Source organism: Pistacia vera, unplaced genomic scaffold (genome assembly GCF_008641045.1).
Source record: "Pistacia vera cultivar Batoury unplaced genomic scaffold, PisVer_v2 Contig147, whole genome shotgun sequence".
NCBI classification, from domain to species: Eukaryota; Viridiplantae; Streptophyta; class Magnoliopsida; order Sapindales; family Anacardiaceae; genus Pistacia; species Pistacia vera.
The window spans coordinates 473,761-488,806 of NW_022195543.1; the positions used below are offsets into that span (position 1 = coordinate 473,761).

At 36.6% G+C, this 15,046-nt stretch overlaps 2 protein-coding genes across 3 annotated transcripts; both read left to right on the top strand.

Annotated features, from left to right (window-relative positions):
- Positions 1–667: 667 nt before the first annotated feature.
- On the top strand, positions 668–9,898 carry LOC116124076 (probable LRR receptor-like serine/threonine-protein kinase At4g29180). Of its 2 annotated transcripts, XM_031409783.1 has the most exons (6): positions 668–889; positions 1,413–1,808; positions 8,276–8,356; positions 8,756–8,965; positions 9,143–9,311; positions 9,619–9,898. In XM_031409783.1, exons 2-6 carry the CDS (start codon positions 1,607–1,609, stop codon positions 9,881–9,883), a joined length of 927 nt encoding a protein of 308 aa, XP_031265643.1. In that variant the 5' UTR covers positions 668–889; positions 1,413–1,606; the 3' UTR covers positions 9,884–9,898. The 2 variants fall into 2 exon arrangements, with proteins under 2 accessions (XP_031265643.1, XP_031265642.1); XM_031409782.1 differs by having other exon boundaries at positions 8,756–9,311.
- Positions 9,886–14,630, top strand: LOC116124074 (receptor-like protein kinase At3g21340). The gene is made up of 12 exons (XM_031409781.1): positions 9,886–10,105; positions 10,329–10,461; positions 10,838–10,906; positions 11,279–11,350; positions 11,433–11,513; positions 11,727–11,860; positions 12,613–12,824; positions 12,933–13,059; positions 13,194–13,259; positions 13,362–13,545; positions 13,737–14,162; positions 14,280–14,630. Coding segments are annotated over exons 1-12 (1,572 nt in total). The 5' UTR covers positions 9,886–10,038; the 3' UTR covers positions 14,281–14,630.
- The last annotated feature ends 416 nt before the right edge of the window (positions 14,631–15,046 follow it).

Genomic DNA, 15,046 nt, shown 5'->3' on the forward strand with positions numbered 1-15,046 from the left:
AGGTTTTACCAATTAATTATAAACTGACCAATTACGAATCATCACGTCAAAAAGTTTGTGAGATAAAGTTATTGGTTAAATATTATTTATAAATAAATTTGTGTAATTATGTGACATAAGCCCAATTCTTCATTAACTTTTGTTATATATGCACTTACTTAAAGTCAAATTAATTAATTCTATTATTCTACTTTTGAGTTTTGACACCTAATTGGTTGATTAATTAAACTCTGGTTCTTTTATTCTCTTTCGGCATACTCAGCAACCAAGTTGCTTCTCTTGCCTCTCCAGCCTTCTTCTGGGCATATTTCGGTAGTCCAACAACCTCTCTTGTCACTCCAGTTCCAGATTCTTAAAGTGTGTAACGCGAAACAAAGTTATTAATTTTGTCTGATTCATCTTCCAGATGCAAGCCTTTTGAATTTACGATTTATGTTTTGCAGATACATTTTCAAAGAGATTGGAGCAGTTGTATAAAGTGAAGATCAGAGGAGTTGAAGATTTAACGCCCTTGAAATGTCATTATTTTGTTGAAATTTTGATATAAAGAAAGCAATATACTGGTTAATTAACGGCGGTGCGGTGATATTGGAGGTATGGAGTCGTGTGATATAAACAAGAATTTCTCAATTTGACTTGAGAATGGTTTTCCCTGGTTGCAGTTTCTAATCGGCTTTAGTGTTTGATTTTATTTCTTTTCTTCGTATTTCGGTTTTCCAAACTAAGTTCAACTGAGCTCTGAATTGAGATTTTCAGGTACGCCGGCCATGCTTGCCATAAATTTCAGTCGCTGGATCAATTCGACCTGTTTTGACGAAATACTTTCTTGATTCGATATGATTCTTCTGACTTGGTCTCTCTTTCTGGGATGGATTTTTCCGATTTTACGGTGAATTTTCTTCAGTCTCCTCTTGGACTTTCACTCGATGGCTGCTGTACAGTCTTTTCTCCAGCTACGCCTCGTCTGTTCACCAAGATAACTGAGGCAAAAGAACATCTTGAAACCGTTTCTTCATCTAAAATCTTAGATAATTCAACCAAATGTTTCTGCTTTCTGATGCCCCTCTTCGTCGCATCATCCGGCCTATCTTTCTCGTAGTTTTTTTTTTTTCTCACTCAAAAAGTTTCTGCTTTCTGATGCCCCTCTTCTACAACCTTCACTTATTTTCGGATTTTCTTTTTATTGTGTTTATTATAAGGTTACTCACTTTCTATTTGAAATTTGGGGGAACTTCTGAGCCGTCAGATACTATCTTTGACAACTATCAAATGTTTTTATCTTTTTATAATTTAAATTTTAATCCCAATTGTCTTCTTCTGTTCTTAGTTTCCACCCTAATGTCCTAGTTAACCTTTGATTATAGAAACTAATCGTAGTTTAATTTTAATTAATGTTTTTCGGAATGGGACAGGTCTACGGAAGGAGATGGAAAAGAGTCCTTTGAGAAGTAGTAATAACGGTAGCAGTAGCGGTATCACCAGTGACGACAGAGATAGAAGCGGAGGGGACGGGGGGTTATTAAGAGCGAGCTGAGAGATTAACATAAGGCAAACGACATCGACTGATTTTGTCTTGCAATGGGGTAACTGGAAGTGGCTCTGATGCATGACAGTACAGGTCAAGGACGACTCGGCCACCCCGGCCCATCGGACAACTGTTCGGGTCATCAGAACCGACAAGGACACTTTAAATCAACCGAGCACTGCTACTGCTAATAATAATGGTAGTAATAATGACGGTAATGGTTACTTTAATCTCCGTCAACGGCCCTCTTTGCCTCCACCTCCGCGTCTCAGCGTATTCTCAGGTACTAATATATTAGTTGGATAAGTTTCTCTTTTTTGTTAATTTCTTTACACAGAAATGGATGTATACGTGATTTGTTCGACGCGTCTTAAGTACTGCCCGATGAGATGGTGGATCTTGGGTGTTTCGGTTCAGTCTGGTTTTTTTTTTTTTCCACCCCTACGTGGTGTCTGGTTAGGTAGACGTTGGATCGTTAAAAACGTACTTCTTATACAAGACATTACTTGCTAGGAATTGATGATTTTGGTGGGTGATAATTCTGTTCTGTAGACGTTACAAGAAAACTCGCTGGGCTACAATGTTCATGGGCATGGGCTTCTCTTACCAAGAAAACTCCTTGCCATTGGACCTACAAACACTTTTAAAGCCCAAATTGGACCTAAACCAAACATCCAAACATGGACATCCCAATCCCAGTAAACTTCTACACTAGTTTTGGTTATTCTAACGGACTCATTGCCTCTGAACTACCATTGAAGGTGTTTGATATGAATAGCTAGCTTCCCCTCCACTCTTATCTGCAATTCTGGATCAAACCCACCAAATAGATGACCTACCCAAATAAGTGACCTACGCCTACACCTAATGAAATTTAACCAACTCAATACTTCCTCTCATTACTTAGCTATTCACCCCCCAAATAGATGAATTTTTTCATGTCTTCAACTGATTACATGAAAAATAAGAACCAAATGGCGCTATCAGTGGCTACTCTAGCTCATTACAACTACACAATCTCATATTTCTTCATTTCAAAAAAATAAAAACATAACTATAAGTTGGAGACTTGGAGTGGAGTCATTTCTCACCTCTTTTGCACAACCCATGGACTGAAGGACCAGAAATTGAAGAAGTGGTTTTCACCGTTCATGACTAAATTCAATCGGCGTCGGGGTGAAAGTATGTGGCGTGAAGCACTCGTGAACGTCGTCAATTGATCAGCATTGGCGTCTGCAGCGTCTCCGATGGCAAGATGAATAGAAAAAAGTGGCGAGATTTCACGGCTGAGGGATTTGCAGTTTTGGGTGTTTAGGGTTAGTGTTTGTCGACACACCGGAAAAATGATTTGGGGGTTTAGGGTCTTGTTTTACAACTAATGACGTTGGGGGTTAAATGTTGTTTTTTACAAATTTTAAAAATTGATTAGTACACTTTAGTCTCCCACATTTTATAAAACTCACAAAAGTAACCCTACTTAATGCTTATGCGAGCCACCTCAAGCTCGCGAGCCTGTCGAGCCAAGCCTCCTCCTGATTGAACTTGACTCATTTTATATGACGAGCTCAATCCGAGTCATAAACGAGCTTCAAATGAGTCGAGTCAAGCCGACTCACGAGCTACTTAGCTCGTCTGACAACCCTATTTATAGATACTTTATTACAATATTACTATTATTTTGTAATAAAATGTATTAAAATAATCAAGTTTTCGTTGGTTAATTAAAATTTTGAAGTTGGTAATTTTGATGTGATTTTAAAGTCCGTATAAAAATCTTAGGTGAATAATTTTGAAGTTAATAAGTTAAGGGTGAATATTAAGCAGGAGGGTTTGGAAATATTTTTAAAATTTTTTAAAATTGTTATATATTATTATTTTAATTTTATAAAAAAAATATTTGTTAATCATAATAAATAGTTTGAATTCTCTAATTTCCTATACTTTTTTTTTTTTGTGTAAAATTCAATTTACTCTTTTCCTTTATTTTTAAATTAAAAATAATTTATTATTTCTTTGTTGATGCAATTTTCTTATATTAACAAAATGAATATTTTTTTAATGCATATTAAAAAAAAATCGACCCCAAAAATATTTTTTGTTTCATGATATTGTAATAGGATGATACTAGAAGCACAGGATGACGTGATAATATGTAGACACTCAGGACAAATGGACAATGCTTTCAAAGAGCATGCTTGGTCCTTGTCCACCTAAAATCTATCGAACAAAGGTTCGGCTGGATGAGCCCCACGTGTCGCCTTACAATGAAGTCTCATTTTTGGATGCGCATTGTTGAGGGAACTCCTACTTCAAACTCCAGCACTCATGTGCTGTCACGTCGTTTAGAATCTCCTAGATATCTGGAATGTCGGGTTCACGTAGAATATACGACCACCAAACGGCGTCAGTCAGTGTCAAGTCTTATTGAGGTAAGGGAAATGAGGGTCGTCAAGATTAACGTCCATTGGCCTCGAGCCGCGGGACGAGAAATTTGTCGTATATCTGTTAAGTAACAGCTTCAATCATCACAAACACCTTCATCATCGTTGGATTGGATGGGCAAACAGCATACTACTCATATTATTTCACAATTTTGCCCTCACGATTTTTACACATTTTCAGGAGCGTGCCATAGATTAAAAAGGTTTTAATGGCATCAACATATAACTTAATTGTATTTAATTTCAAGTTATAGAACTTTTTAGTTTTTATAAAGAAACAATAAGGCCCTGTTTGATTCGCTTTTGGGAATACTATTATTAGTATTCCAAAAAAAGTTAAACAGTAAAATTGCAAAAACTCACAATATTATTCAACTTTTTTTAAACCCCTTAAATTTGTTAATTTAATTAAATAACCCTAAATATTTTTTTAGAAATTGTAAAAACAACCAAGAAACCCACATTTACCAGATTCCAGCCACCATTGCCGGAAGATGGCTGGACTCTGGTATAACGACGAACAATTGACTGAATCTGGCTGATAGTGTGCCGATCCAGCCTTTCCTGGCCAGATCCACGGTGGATCTGGTTGGAAAATGCCAGATCTAAGACCGAAGATTTGGCCATCAATGGTCAGATCTTTGGCCGTAGCCAGTTGACCATCAACGACTACCATATCTTTGGCCGTCGTTGACAAACAAATGCGGCCAGATCTGGCCGTCAATGGCCAGATCTAGCAGTAGATCTGGCCTTTGCTGGCCAGATCCACCGTCGATCTAACCAGAAAAGGCCATATCGGAGCACGACCGGCAAGATCCAACCGATCATGCGTCGATACGGCGACTCCGGCAGCCCTCCGACGGTAGTGGCTCGCTGTCCATATTTAATGGGTGGATTGGGGATATTTTTGTTAACTTTTAATGTTTTATTATAGAGGTGTTTAGTAAATAAACAAACATATGGGGTATTTTTATTAATTTCCAAATCTTACATCGTAATACCCGCTCAATTCAACTTCTTTTAACTTTTTTCAAAAAACTTTTCTAAAAAGTGTAACAAAGTGAACCAAACGGAGATGAATTCATATTACACACATTATTTGAAAATTAGAATTTAATAATATTTAAAATGTGTAATATTACTTTATATTATTACTTTTACGATAATATACTCCAATACTTATTATTATTTAACTATTTGAACATTAATCTTCTAATATTCTTTTTAACTTGATCATCTTATAATAATTTAATTAGACATATGTTTTGTACTTGTTATGATAATACCTTATTTTAATAGATTAATTATTGTGATTAGACTAATGAACAATGTCAATCACATTAATAATCATAAGGTAGCTTGATGGTAAAAGAGTAAAATGAGATTTTATGAGTTTTTGAGTTTGAATTCTCACATGAACTAATAAGGGTGGTTGCTAAGGAGCTTACTTGATCATCAACTTCAAGACTCCGATGAATTAATTAAAGTGCGTGCAAGCATCATAATATCGTTGACTCATATTTAAACAAGGAAGAATAAAGCCTGTAAGATTGTTATGAGAAAGATCCATTAAGACATAATTGGTCTAACTCGCACAATTGCAGAGGCAGTTCATTTTCCAAATTATTATTAGCCAAGAGGAGGTAACGTAATAGAAAAAGCCTGCCAATCCAGTTTGGAAGGTTACCGGTGAAGAAATTATAGCTAAGATCTAATGTCTCCAAAGAAAGGCTATAATAGAATGTATCTCCTTGTAGCTTACTTCTTGACAAGTGAACTTGTTTGATTTTTTAAGGTTGTAAACAAGATGGTAAATACCAGACCTGGCAAAACGGGTCTGGACCCGCGGGTTGGCTCGTACCGGGGTAAAAAATATAGGGTACGGGTCTAATTTATTAAACCCATTTTTTGAGACTCGTACTCGTACCTGTACCAGACCCAATTACACATGGTTTATACGGGTGAACCCACGGGCACCTGTATTTGCACTAATGAATTTGAATCCCTAACCCTTTTGCATCTCATCTCTTAGACTCATAGTAACTCAAATCTCTCCTGCGGTCCTGCCTCTCAATCTCTCATCAGTCTTCTTCGTGCCTGAAGTTCAACTCCTTGTCTCGGTGTCTCCCTATTTGAATAATCGTCAGTTCAAGGTTCTGCCTCCCAATCTACCTCGATTAATTGAATAAGTCGAGACTCAGCAAGTGAGGAAGTTTCTAAAGCTGAGGCCGCGAGATCTCTAGAGCGTTTCCACGAGGGTTTTGAGGCTACTGAGATGTTGAGAAAGAGTTGAAAGGTTTGGGTCTTTGGAAAGGATGGTGTTGGACTCGGTCTGGAGCTCGAGGAGAGCTTTAATGGCAAAAGAATTGAAGTCGTTTAAACTAGAAGAGGGGTGGGCTTGGAGGTCGTGAGAGGCTTGTTTGAGAGCTTCTAGGACGTTGAGAACTGTAGGGGGTTCTGGGTCTGCCATGGAAGATAAAGAAGAAGAGGGGAAGTTTTGGAGAGTTAAAGAGTTTGGATTTGATTTTAACTAGTGAGAAAAGAAGAGGCAACGACTGGTCAGTGAGTCGTCGTCGTCTTTGTTTTTGTCTGTAATTTGTATCCAACCACCAACTTCCACCTTCCTCTTCTACATGTTAATCTTTATTCTTTAATTATATATACAAGTACAATTCCATTTGGTATCATGATATTCCTTGAATAGGTTCTGCCTCCCAATCTACATCGACAAATGGGAGCATTGATAAAAATCTCAATTCAAGGTCAAGTTCAGATGTTCCAACACCACCTATAAACACTGTTGTGGGAGGAAAAGCTTCTCTTCAGCCAAAACGTACACCCGTCTCTGAGAAGGAGATAGAGGCCATTCTGGTGAGAAAAATATCCTTTACCATATACAATAGTGGAACTAACTGTACCATTAAAGGTTAAGATTTTTGACAAGGAGTTATGTCGAGTCATGCTTCGAAACAATCTACATTCTCTAAGCTTCTACTTGGATCTACCTAGTTGAACTATAAACAATACAATTTTACAATGTTCACTACTTTACTAGGAACAATGAGATCTCACCAATGAGCTTTTCAGGGTCAAGGGGGGAAGCACCAGACGGGGTTCGATATTGTTTCTGTGCATAGTAGTTTAGACTTTAGATTCATTGTAGTGTCAATTTGAAAACTTCAAGGCGATTACGAAATATTATGCAAGGGGTGACTCATAGAATAGAGTAAAAAAATAAAAATTGGTTTGGTATTTTAAGCCAGTAAATTTTCTGTATGCTGATTTTAGCTTCTTGTTTCTCATGCAGTTGGGAGGTTGCTTCTGATCTTAGGATTGGTATGCTGTATTGAGGAAATGCAATCTGCAATAAAAAACTTCTAAGGGAATCTTTATGATTTTCATATTTGCATGTGAAGAAGTTGTAATCTCTTTTATTCCTTTAATCATCAATTTTCCTGATTTGAGTAGTTGATTTAGGGGGTGTAAATGTAAAAAATTAAAACTGCAGGAATTTTGGGGGTGTAACTGTCATAATTGAAAACTAAAATCTAGAGAGAGAAAAAACTAAAATCTGGAGAGAGAAAAAACGAGTCCACCCGCGGGTCCACCCATACCCGTATAGGGTAGGGCACGGGTCCAATATTTTGGACCTGTATATCTCGGCCCATATAAGGACCTGTACCCGTTTGACCCGGACTGTACCCGACCCGCCCACTCGTTTTGCCAGGTCTAGTAAATACCCAGAGATTATATATTTGGTTACTCTCACCATAGAACTTGTTGAGTTTCGAATGGTTGAAAAAAGGTCCAAGTGAAATTGGGATTATGAAGTAATTGTTGGAAAGTCGAAGGGGTGATGAGGAGATGCTTTCACTAATTTGATTGGAGGAGATATCTTATAGTCCAAGAGAAGTCAAATTCGCCAACCACCAAGTTAAGGTGCCCCTAAGGTTCATATACAGCTTGCACGTTCAGTCATCAACTTTAGAGATGAAAAGACGCGTAATTCAAAGAAAGAAGGGTTGGAATTGTGGTTTGTTGCCCAAACGACGCCGTATTAATATAACCCTCGGAATTTTGCACGTGAAATAGGGTATTGATGATTGACTTAATGCAATGAATAATAATATAATATCTTTCTTGGGGGTTAGTTTAAGATGTCGACATAAAGCTTCGTGTCGCATTGATTTTTCTGGCTGCATATAAATTTTTCATCATTTGACAAAGTTAATTGCCATCTCTTTTGGAAAATACGAAATGCTTGATAGGCAGGTTGTGTTTTTGGCTGTAAAGCTGTGTCTGGTCTCAGTTTCAGTGGTCTGCAACTCAAAGCTAGGTGAGGCATATGATGAACACGCTGCAACGAAGCTCTCCGATGACGTCTCTGCTGGTGATTTAACAACTTCCACTTTATATTTGAAGTTAAAAAAATTGGTTATTATGCTCATCTTTATTTCATAGTTTGATGAAATTAAAAGGGTTCCTAGCTAGCTATAGAAGCTTGTAAAACCTCCTCTTTGAAGCTTTTAAAGTTTGATTCCTTATGATATTACGCCTTGAATTCCATCTTAATGAAACAAAACTACTTCCTGAACGATTTTATATTACAAAAAGAAGTGTTTTCATCTTAAGTGGATTTTTATATTAGAATCCCCGAAGAAAAAAATAGTTTTCCTCTCCCTTTTCAGTATATCACATTTATGTGTGTTTTGTGGACCTTAAATTCATCTCTATTCTCTTAGAGGTTTCAGTCTAACTCAATTTTCTTTCTGTCAAATGTGACGTCCAGGTTTCACAAGCATTGACTGCGGGGCTAGTGGAGATTACAAGGACAATGAAACTGGTCTATTTTATGAGTCAGACATGAAATATATAGACACAGGAGAAATTCACCAGCCATCTCCTAACCTCACCGAAGGGCTTTATAAACAGCAGGTGAAGAATTTGAGGAGCTTTCCTCACGGAACAAGGAATTGTTACACCCTGATACCCAAACAAGGTGCAAATAATAATTATCTCATCAGAACAGCCTTTATGTATGGGAACTATGACAACAAGAATCAGTTCCCAATATTTGACCTGTACCTAGGTGTTAATAAATGGGTGACTCACAATGCTTCAACTGCTTCAAGTTACTATTATGAAATTATTCATGTTCCCATGGTGGATTACATAGATGTGTGTCTGGTAAACACTGGCAACGGAATACCCTTCATTTCTGCGTTAGAGTTACGGCCGTTGGACGACACCGAAATATATCAAATGCGAAAAAACGAGGCAAAGAGAACCGTTAGGAGATATGACGTTGGTGGCCAACATAATCAACAGGGTACTGGCAGTATCAGGTAACTGAGATCTGTGCCAACCGAAAAGGGGTTCTTAACAAAATACTTATCGACATTGTTATATTTATCAAAAGAATCTTTTCTGGATAAAAGTTTTGGGTCCAAGCGTACTATACTGGATTTCATAAATTTTCTAGCCGCAACTATATTTCAATTATCGGTGACCTTTTTCATATCATAGATTCATTTTTATGACCTCTAATATTTATTCTTTGTGTACGAACTAGTATTATTTGAGCCAACTGTTCCACTAATTATGGAATGTATTGTCTCATTATGCACTTTTATACATCTCATATATATTTAGGTACCCTGGTGATTCCTATGATCGCATTTGGATTGATCTCAACTTCGATGACTGGAATCGCATTTCCACAGACTCAACCATATACGCTCCAAACATCGATGATGGTAATTATAAAGTGCCAGATGAAGTGCTGAAGACTGCTGCAACATCCCAGGATGCTATGAGTCCTTTGAGTTTGTTTTTCAACCCTCAGATTCTACTTCTCAATGCTATGTTTACTTCCACTTTACAGAAATTCAGAATCTTTACCAGAAGAGGGTGTTGATTATTCAGCTGAACGGAAGAAATCTTACAGAAGTAACACTTGACTACCTAAAACCAACAACAATAACCCCAAATGATCTTACAATTACTGGTACCGGACTTCACATTTTTATCTATGCAGTAGAAGGTTCCCACTTTGTTTCCGACTTTCCTCCGATGCTTAATGCTGTCGAAGTATTTCTGTCTTTAGAGCTTCCACTTTCACCGACATACCCTAATGATGGTATTTTTCTACTTTTTTTTGTTGTTTCTAGAGTTAGAAATAGCTGTATTTACATCTATCTGGTATTGCATAAGCCTTCCTCAAATTTATGACACATAGTCCTCGTTGTAAATAAGATGCATGAACCATGTCAGCCTGCTAATTACTCAAATCATGATAGCAATAAGTTTTTATATGTCCAATAAAAATGAACTGACTCTTTGCTTGTCTCGGGAAACAACAGTTAACGCTATGAGGGATATAAAGACAACTTACAAAGTGATTAGAAACTGGCAAGGCGATCCATGTCTCCCTAGTAGTTTCTCATGGAATGGTCTGAGTTGCAACAATGACACAAATCCAAGGATCATATCACTGTGAGTTCCCTTCTAAATTAAGCAGCCTGAGGTTCTTTTATAAAATCCACCGGAAACTTGAACAGGCACTAAATGTCTTTCAGGCTATTTAGAAGAGAAAGTCCTTCCTAAAGGAATGGAATATGTATAAACAAAATATCAGATTATGATGTTTGACTGGATTAATTCTCAGTTGTATGGAATTGAGGAACATATTCGGAACTAATTGAATATGTTCCTCAATTCCATACAATTGAAAATTACATCAGTCAAAGTTCAAAATCTATTTGGATTCAGATTAACCTGTTATTGGTTTGAATTGCTCATATTCTTTTCTTTTCCTTTGTGAATTAGGAGATAATGGTAATTAGGTTTTTGTTCTATGAATTTGAAGCAGGAATTTGAGCTCAAGCAATTTGAGTGTGATAGCTCAGTCATTGTCGAATCTTGAAGCAATAGAAGTTCTGTGAGTATAAAACTATGTTATGTGCTTTGATAGCATTTATAGCTATAGAAAAATAACCCTTTTACATTTTAATTAGTAAAAGTATAGAGGAGACGCTACTTGGACACTTGATTTTCTACTCACTCACACTAGATACGATTTTAATTCTGTGCTAATAGATAAAGAAAAATGGTATTAAAATGTACACTAATGAAGCGTTTTACTGCTTTTATCCGGAGTCTAATATTAGAACTTGGGATTTTATTTTTTGAATTGTTATGCTGGGGCCATAAAAGTGGGAATATGTACAATATTAACAGGAACCACTATACATATTATATGGGTTATACTATTCCAGGCCCTCTAATAAGGTTCCATCTCCTTTTGCTACAGGGATTTATCGTATAATAACTTGACTGGGTCAATCCCAGAATTTTTAGCACAACTGCCCAATCTGAAAGTCCTGTAAGCAGTTGACTTTCAAGTTTATATTACAATTATAAGTTTTTAGATTTGAAGTGCTGGTGATCTATTTTTTGAATTCTAGGAACTTAACTGGAAACAGTTTCACTGGTTCAGTTCCTAGTGCTCTTCTGGAAAAGGTCAAAGATAAAACCTTGCTGTTTAGGTATTCTACTCATATTAATGCCTATGCTTCAGTTTCTCAACTTGATTATAGTTCATTTCAGGTTTAGTTTTTTTTTTTTTTTTTTTAACCCTCCTATTAACAGCTTTCTTAATGTACAAAATTACTGGCAAGAATTCTGTTCCTCAGCTTTTTGTATCTGATTTGCTACTTTTCTCTCTGTATACATTATCATGTAAATTTACCCTCCTCAAGTCTGGAAGGACTGGAAGCTCCAACCCATGGAAAGCGAAAGAAGAATAAATTTCCAGTTCTGCTAACCATTCTTGGTGGCATTATTGTTGTGCTCATCATTCTGTCGCTCGCATATTGTATACTGAATAGAAGAGGTAATACTTTTTTTTTCTTCCTTCATTGCAAATTTATAGCTCTATCATAACTAGTCTAATGAATTTCCAAGAAGATCAAAACTCACTGGGAACTTTGCAACTTAATTTAAGATTTCAAAATTTAACCATTGGAAACTGAATCAATTAAATAATTACCATACTTTCACAAACTGAATTAATTCGATTAGAAAGTCATTAAGCTGATAGTAGGTGACAAATCTGAATTGTGAAAGATAAACAAAAGATTAATACATAGTCTTTAATTAAACGAGTAATTTTATTGAGAAATTATCATTGTTGAATGTCAACCCTGCTTAAATAGGTTATCAATCCTATTAAACAAGAGAACAATTAAAATGATAAACTTTTTGTACATTTAATAAACATAAGGGGTATTATAACTCAGAGGATACTTGTTTTCCTGAAACATTGATATTTAGAGGATACAAGTTTCACAAACTACAGTTAAGAGACAACATTGAAAAATGTTAAAATTAACTGAAAAAAAAAAAAAAAAAAAAAAAAAAAAAAAAAAAAAAAAAAAACAACAACAACACTTTAAGGTGAAAGATGTTAGACTTAACTGAAAAAAGGGTACAAAATTAAAACTTGAAATTGATATTGTGGAACAGAAACGAGACAATTCTATAAGTGAAGAATGGAACTATTCTTGGAATCCATTCAACATTATGATCTTTTTTCTGCGAAATATTGTTGAAGAAAACTGACCATATTTATTCATTTGGTGACAGGAAATAGATACTGGAAGAATGTGTCAATCAAATCTCAGGGCGTAGCATATACTTACTCTGAGATTCTCACTATTACTAAAAAATTAAAAACAGTCATCGGAGAAGGAGGATTTGGAAAAGTTTACCTCGGCAAGCTGAATTATAACACTAAAGTAGCTGTTAAGGTGCTTTCTGGTACATCAAATCAAGGCTATAATGAGTTTCGAGCTGAGGTAAGATACATCAATGCAGCCAGCCAGAGATTTAAATCACTAGAATTTATGTTCGATGTTGAAGCTGTAAATACTTTGGTAAGGCAGACAGTTTCAATTTGATTGCAGGCAGAACGTTTAACGAGGGTCCATAGCAGGCACTTGGTTTATCTCATTGGGTACTGCGATGAGGATGAACATAAGGCCCTGATATATGAATTCATGGAAAATGGAAACTTGAGAGATCATTTAAGAGGTATGCAAGATATTGAGATCATCCAGGATTTCCTGGTTTGTGTTTTTCTGCTCTCTAACTCGCGACGCAACTCCCGAGTTCATTTGCGTCAACAAGTCTGACTAAAAAGAGAAGATGCTGTGCTTTGATTGCAGGGTACCGAGATGCAAAATTTCTGAGCTGGAAAGACAGAATTAATATTGCCATAGATGCAGCCAAGGGTTTGCATGCATATCTAAATACATAATTGTTTTTCTTTATTTTCTTTCGTTGTTCTTTCACATCTTTACAGTAAGTTAACTGTTGTCTTATTGGAGTTGCAGGATTAGAGTATCTGCACATTGTTTGCATGCCACCTGTACTCCACAGAGATTTGAAGACTTCCAACATCTTACTTGACAAAGAGATGCGAGCGAAACTAGCTGATTTTGGGCTCTCTAGGGTCGTCACAGAAAGTGGTCCTAATTCAACAAACCCTGCTGGAACACCTGGATACATGGATCCTACGTAAGTATTAAAACATGATGAATTCATGTACAGTTATGTGATTGAAGTTATCGAGTAGGTTTTATGAAATTGTGTTGATATTGGATTAAAAAATCCTAATTCAAATGTTGTCAAAGTTAAGAATAAGAAGTGCTGCAATCTAATCGTTTTGCTGGATGTCTTTGAACTAATGAATCAAATTTCACATGCAGGCTATGGAATTCTGGTATCTTAAGTAGGAAAGCTGACATTTATAGCTTCGGGATAATTCTGTTTGAGCTGATCACCGGCAAGCCAGTAATAAATGAAAGAGGCCAAGAAAGTCCAGTACATATTCTTCATTTGGTTGGTCCTCTAATTGAAACAAGGGATACCCAATGCATGGTTGATCCCGGGTTTAATGGACAATTCAATGCCAATGCTGTTTGGAAAATGGTGAATATTTCCAATTTATGCACACAACGAGATGGAGATGCAAGACCAGGCATAAGTTATATACTGGCAGAATTGAAGGAATGTTTGGATATAGAGATGAATCCTGGAACAACCTGCATGACAGACAGCTTCATGTCGGCTTCATCCAATCTGCCGGAAGGGCCTTCTTCCGATCACGGTTTAGAGTTGGCTCTCATTCCTTGGTAAGTACTGAACTCTCACCAACCAAAAAGAAAATTATACCTAGTATTCTCCTCTCACAAGATTCATAGCCATATTTATTGAGTCGGCACTCACATATTTTCTCCACCATTTTGCAGAGTAAGCTTTTTGATATAAGAGATATGGGCTCCTGATAATCGATGGAGTAGTTTGAGGATTTCCGGACTCTGTCATTTCGTACAAGACCTGTTTCATTATATCTTTTATTGTATATTGGAGTTGAGGATTGAGTTTGAGGTGTGATTAATTTCGGGAATTGACCATATCTTGTTAAGCATATTTTGATTGGTTGGTTTTGAACTTATTGTTCTGTGTCATGAACTACTACAATTTGGCATGACGACCCTCTGAAAGTTTCTCTAAGGATTGAAACTCCCAATAGGGTTAGCCTCGGGAATAAAGATCCCAATTGACTAGTTGTATTAGGTTTCTCTTATAAAGATATTATTCTCTCGTATGAATGTGATGACAAATCATAGTATATAAGAGAGATGAGAAAATATTTCAATAATTTTGACTCTGCTGAACGTAATCCGAATTTGGGTGAATTGGGATAAATCCCGCATGTTTTTTTTTCTTTACTAATTCGATATTTGTGTGTGGTTATTTGTTTCTTGNGCTGTCGGAGCAAATCATTACAGATACTGCTGGTGTTAGATGACGACGACTCTGAGAAGAACGAAAACCCACCAGAAAATGAAGAAAATCACAGTCAAGAGGGAAACGACTTAGCTCTGTCCATGAACTCCATCGTGGGTTTAACGTCAGACAAGACTTTGAAGGTAAAGGGTCAGATTAGGGGTTCAGAGGTGGTGGTGTTGGTTGACAGCGGGGCGTTACACAACTTTATTTCTCTGGAGCTGGT

Coding starts and splice junctions, on each gene's coding strand:
- LOC116124076 (XM_031409782.1), top strand. CDS start 1,607: ATGACAGTACAGGTCAAGGACGACTCGGCCACCCCGGCCCATCGGACA. Junction 1,809..8,275: donor GCGTCTCAGCGTATTCTCAG/GTACTAATATAT, acceptor GTCTGGTCTCAG/TTTCAGTGGTCTGCAACTCA. Junction 8,357..8,755: donor CTCCGATGACGTCTCTGCTG/GTGATTTAACAA, acceptor TGTGACGTCCAG/GTTTCACAAGCATTGACTGC.
- LOC116124074 (XM_031409781.1), top strand. CDS start 10,039: ATGCTTAATGCTGTCGAAGTATTTCTGTCTTTAGAGCTTCCACTTTCA. Junction 10,907..11,278: donor CTTGAAGCAATAGAAGTTCT/GTGAGTATAAAA, acceptor CTTTTGCTACAG/GGATTTATCGTATAATAACT. Junction 13,060..13,193: donor CTTGAGAGATCATTTAAGAG/GTATGCAAGATA, acceptor CTTTGATTGCAG/GGTACCGAGATGCAAAATTT.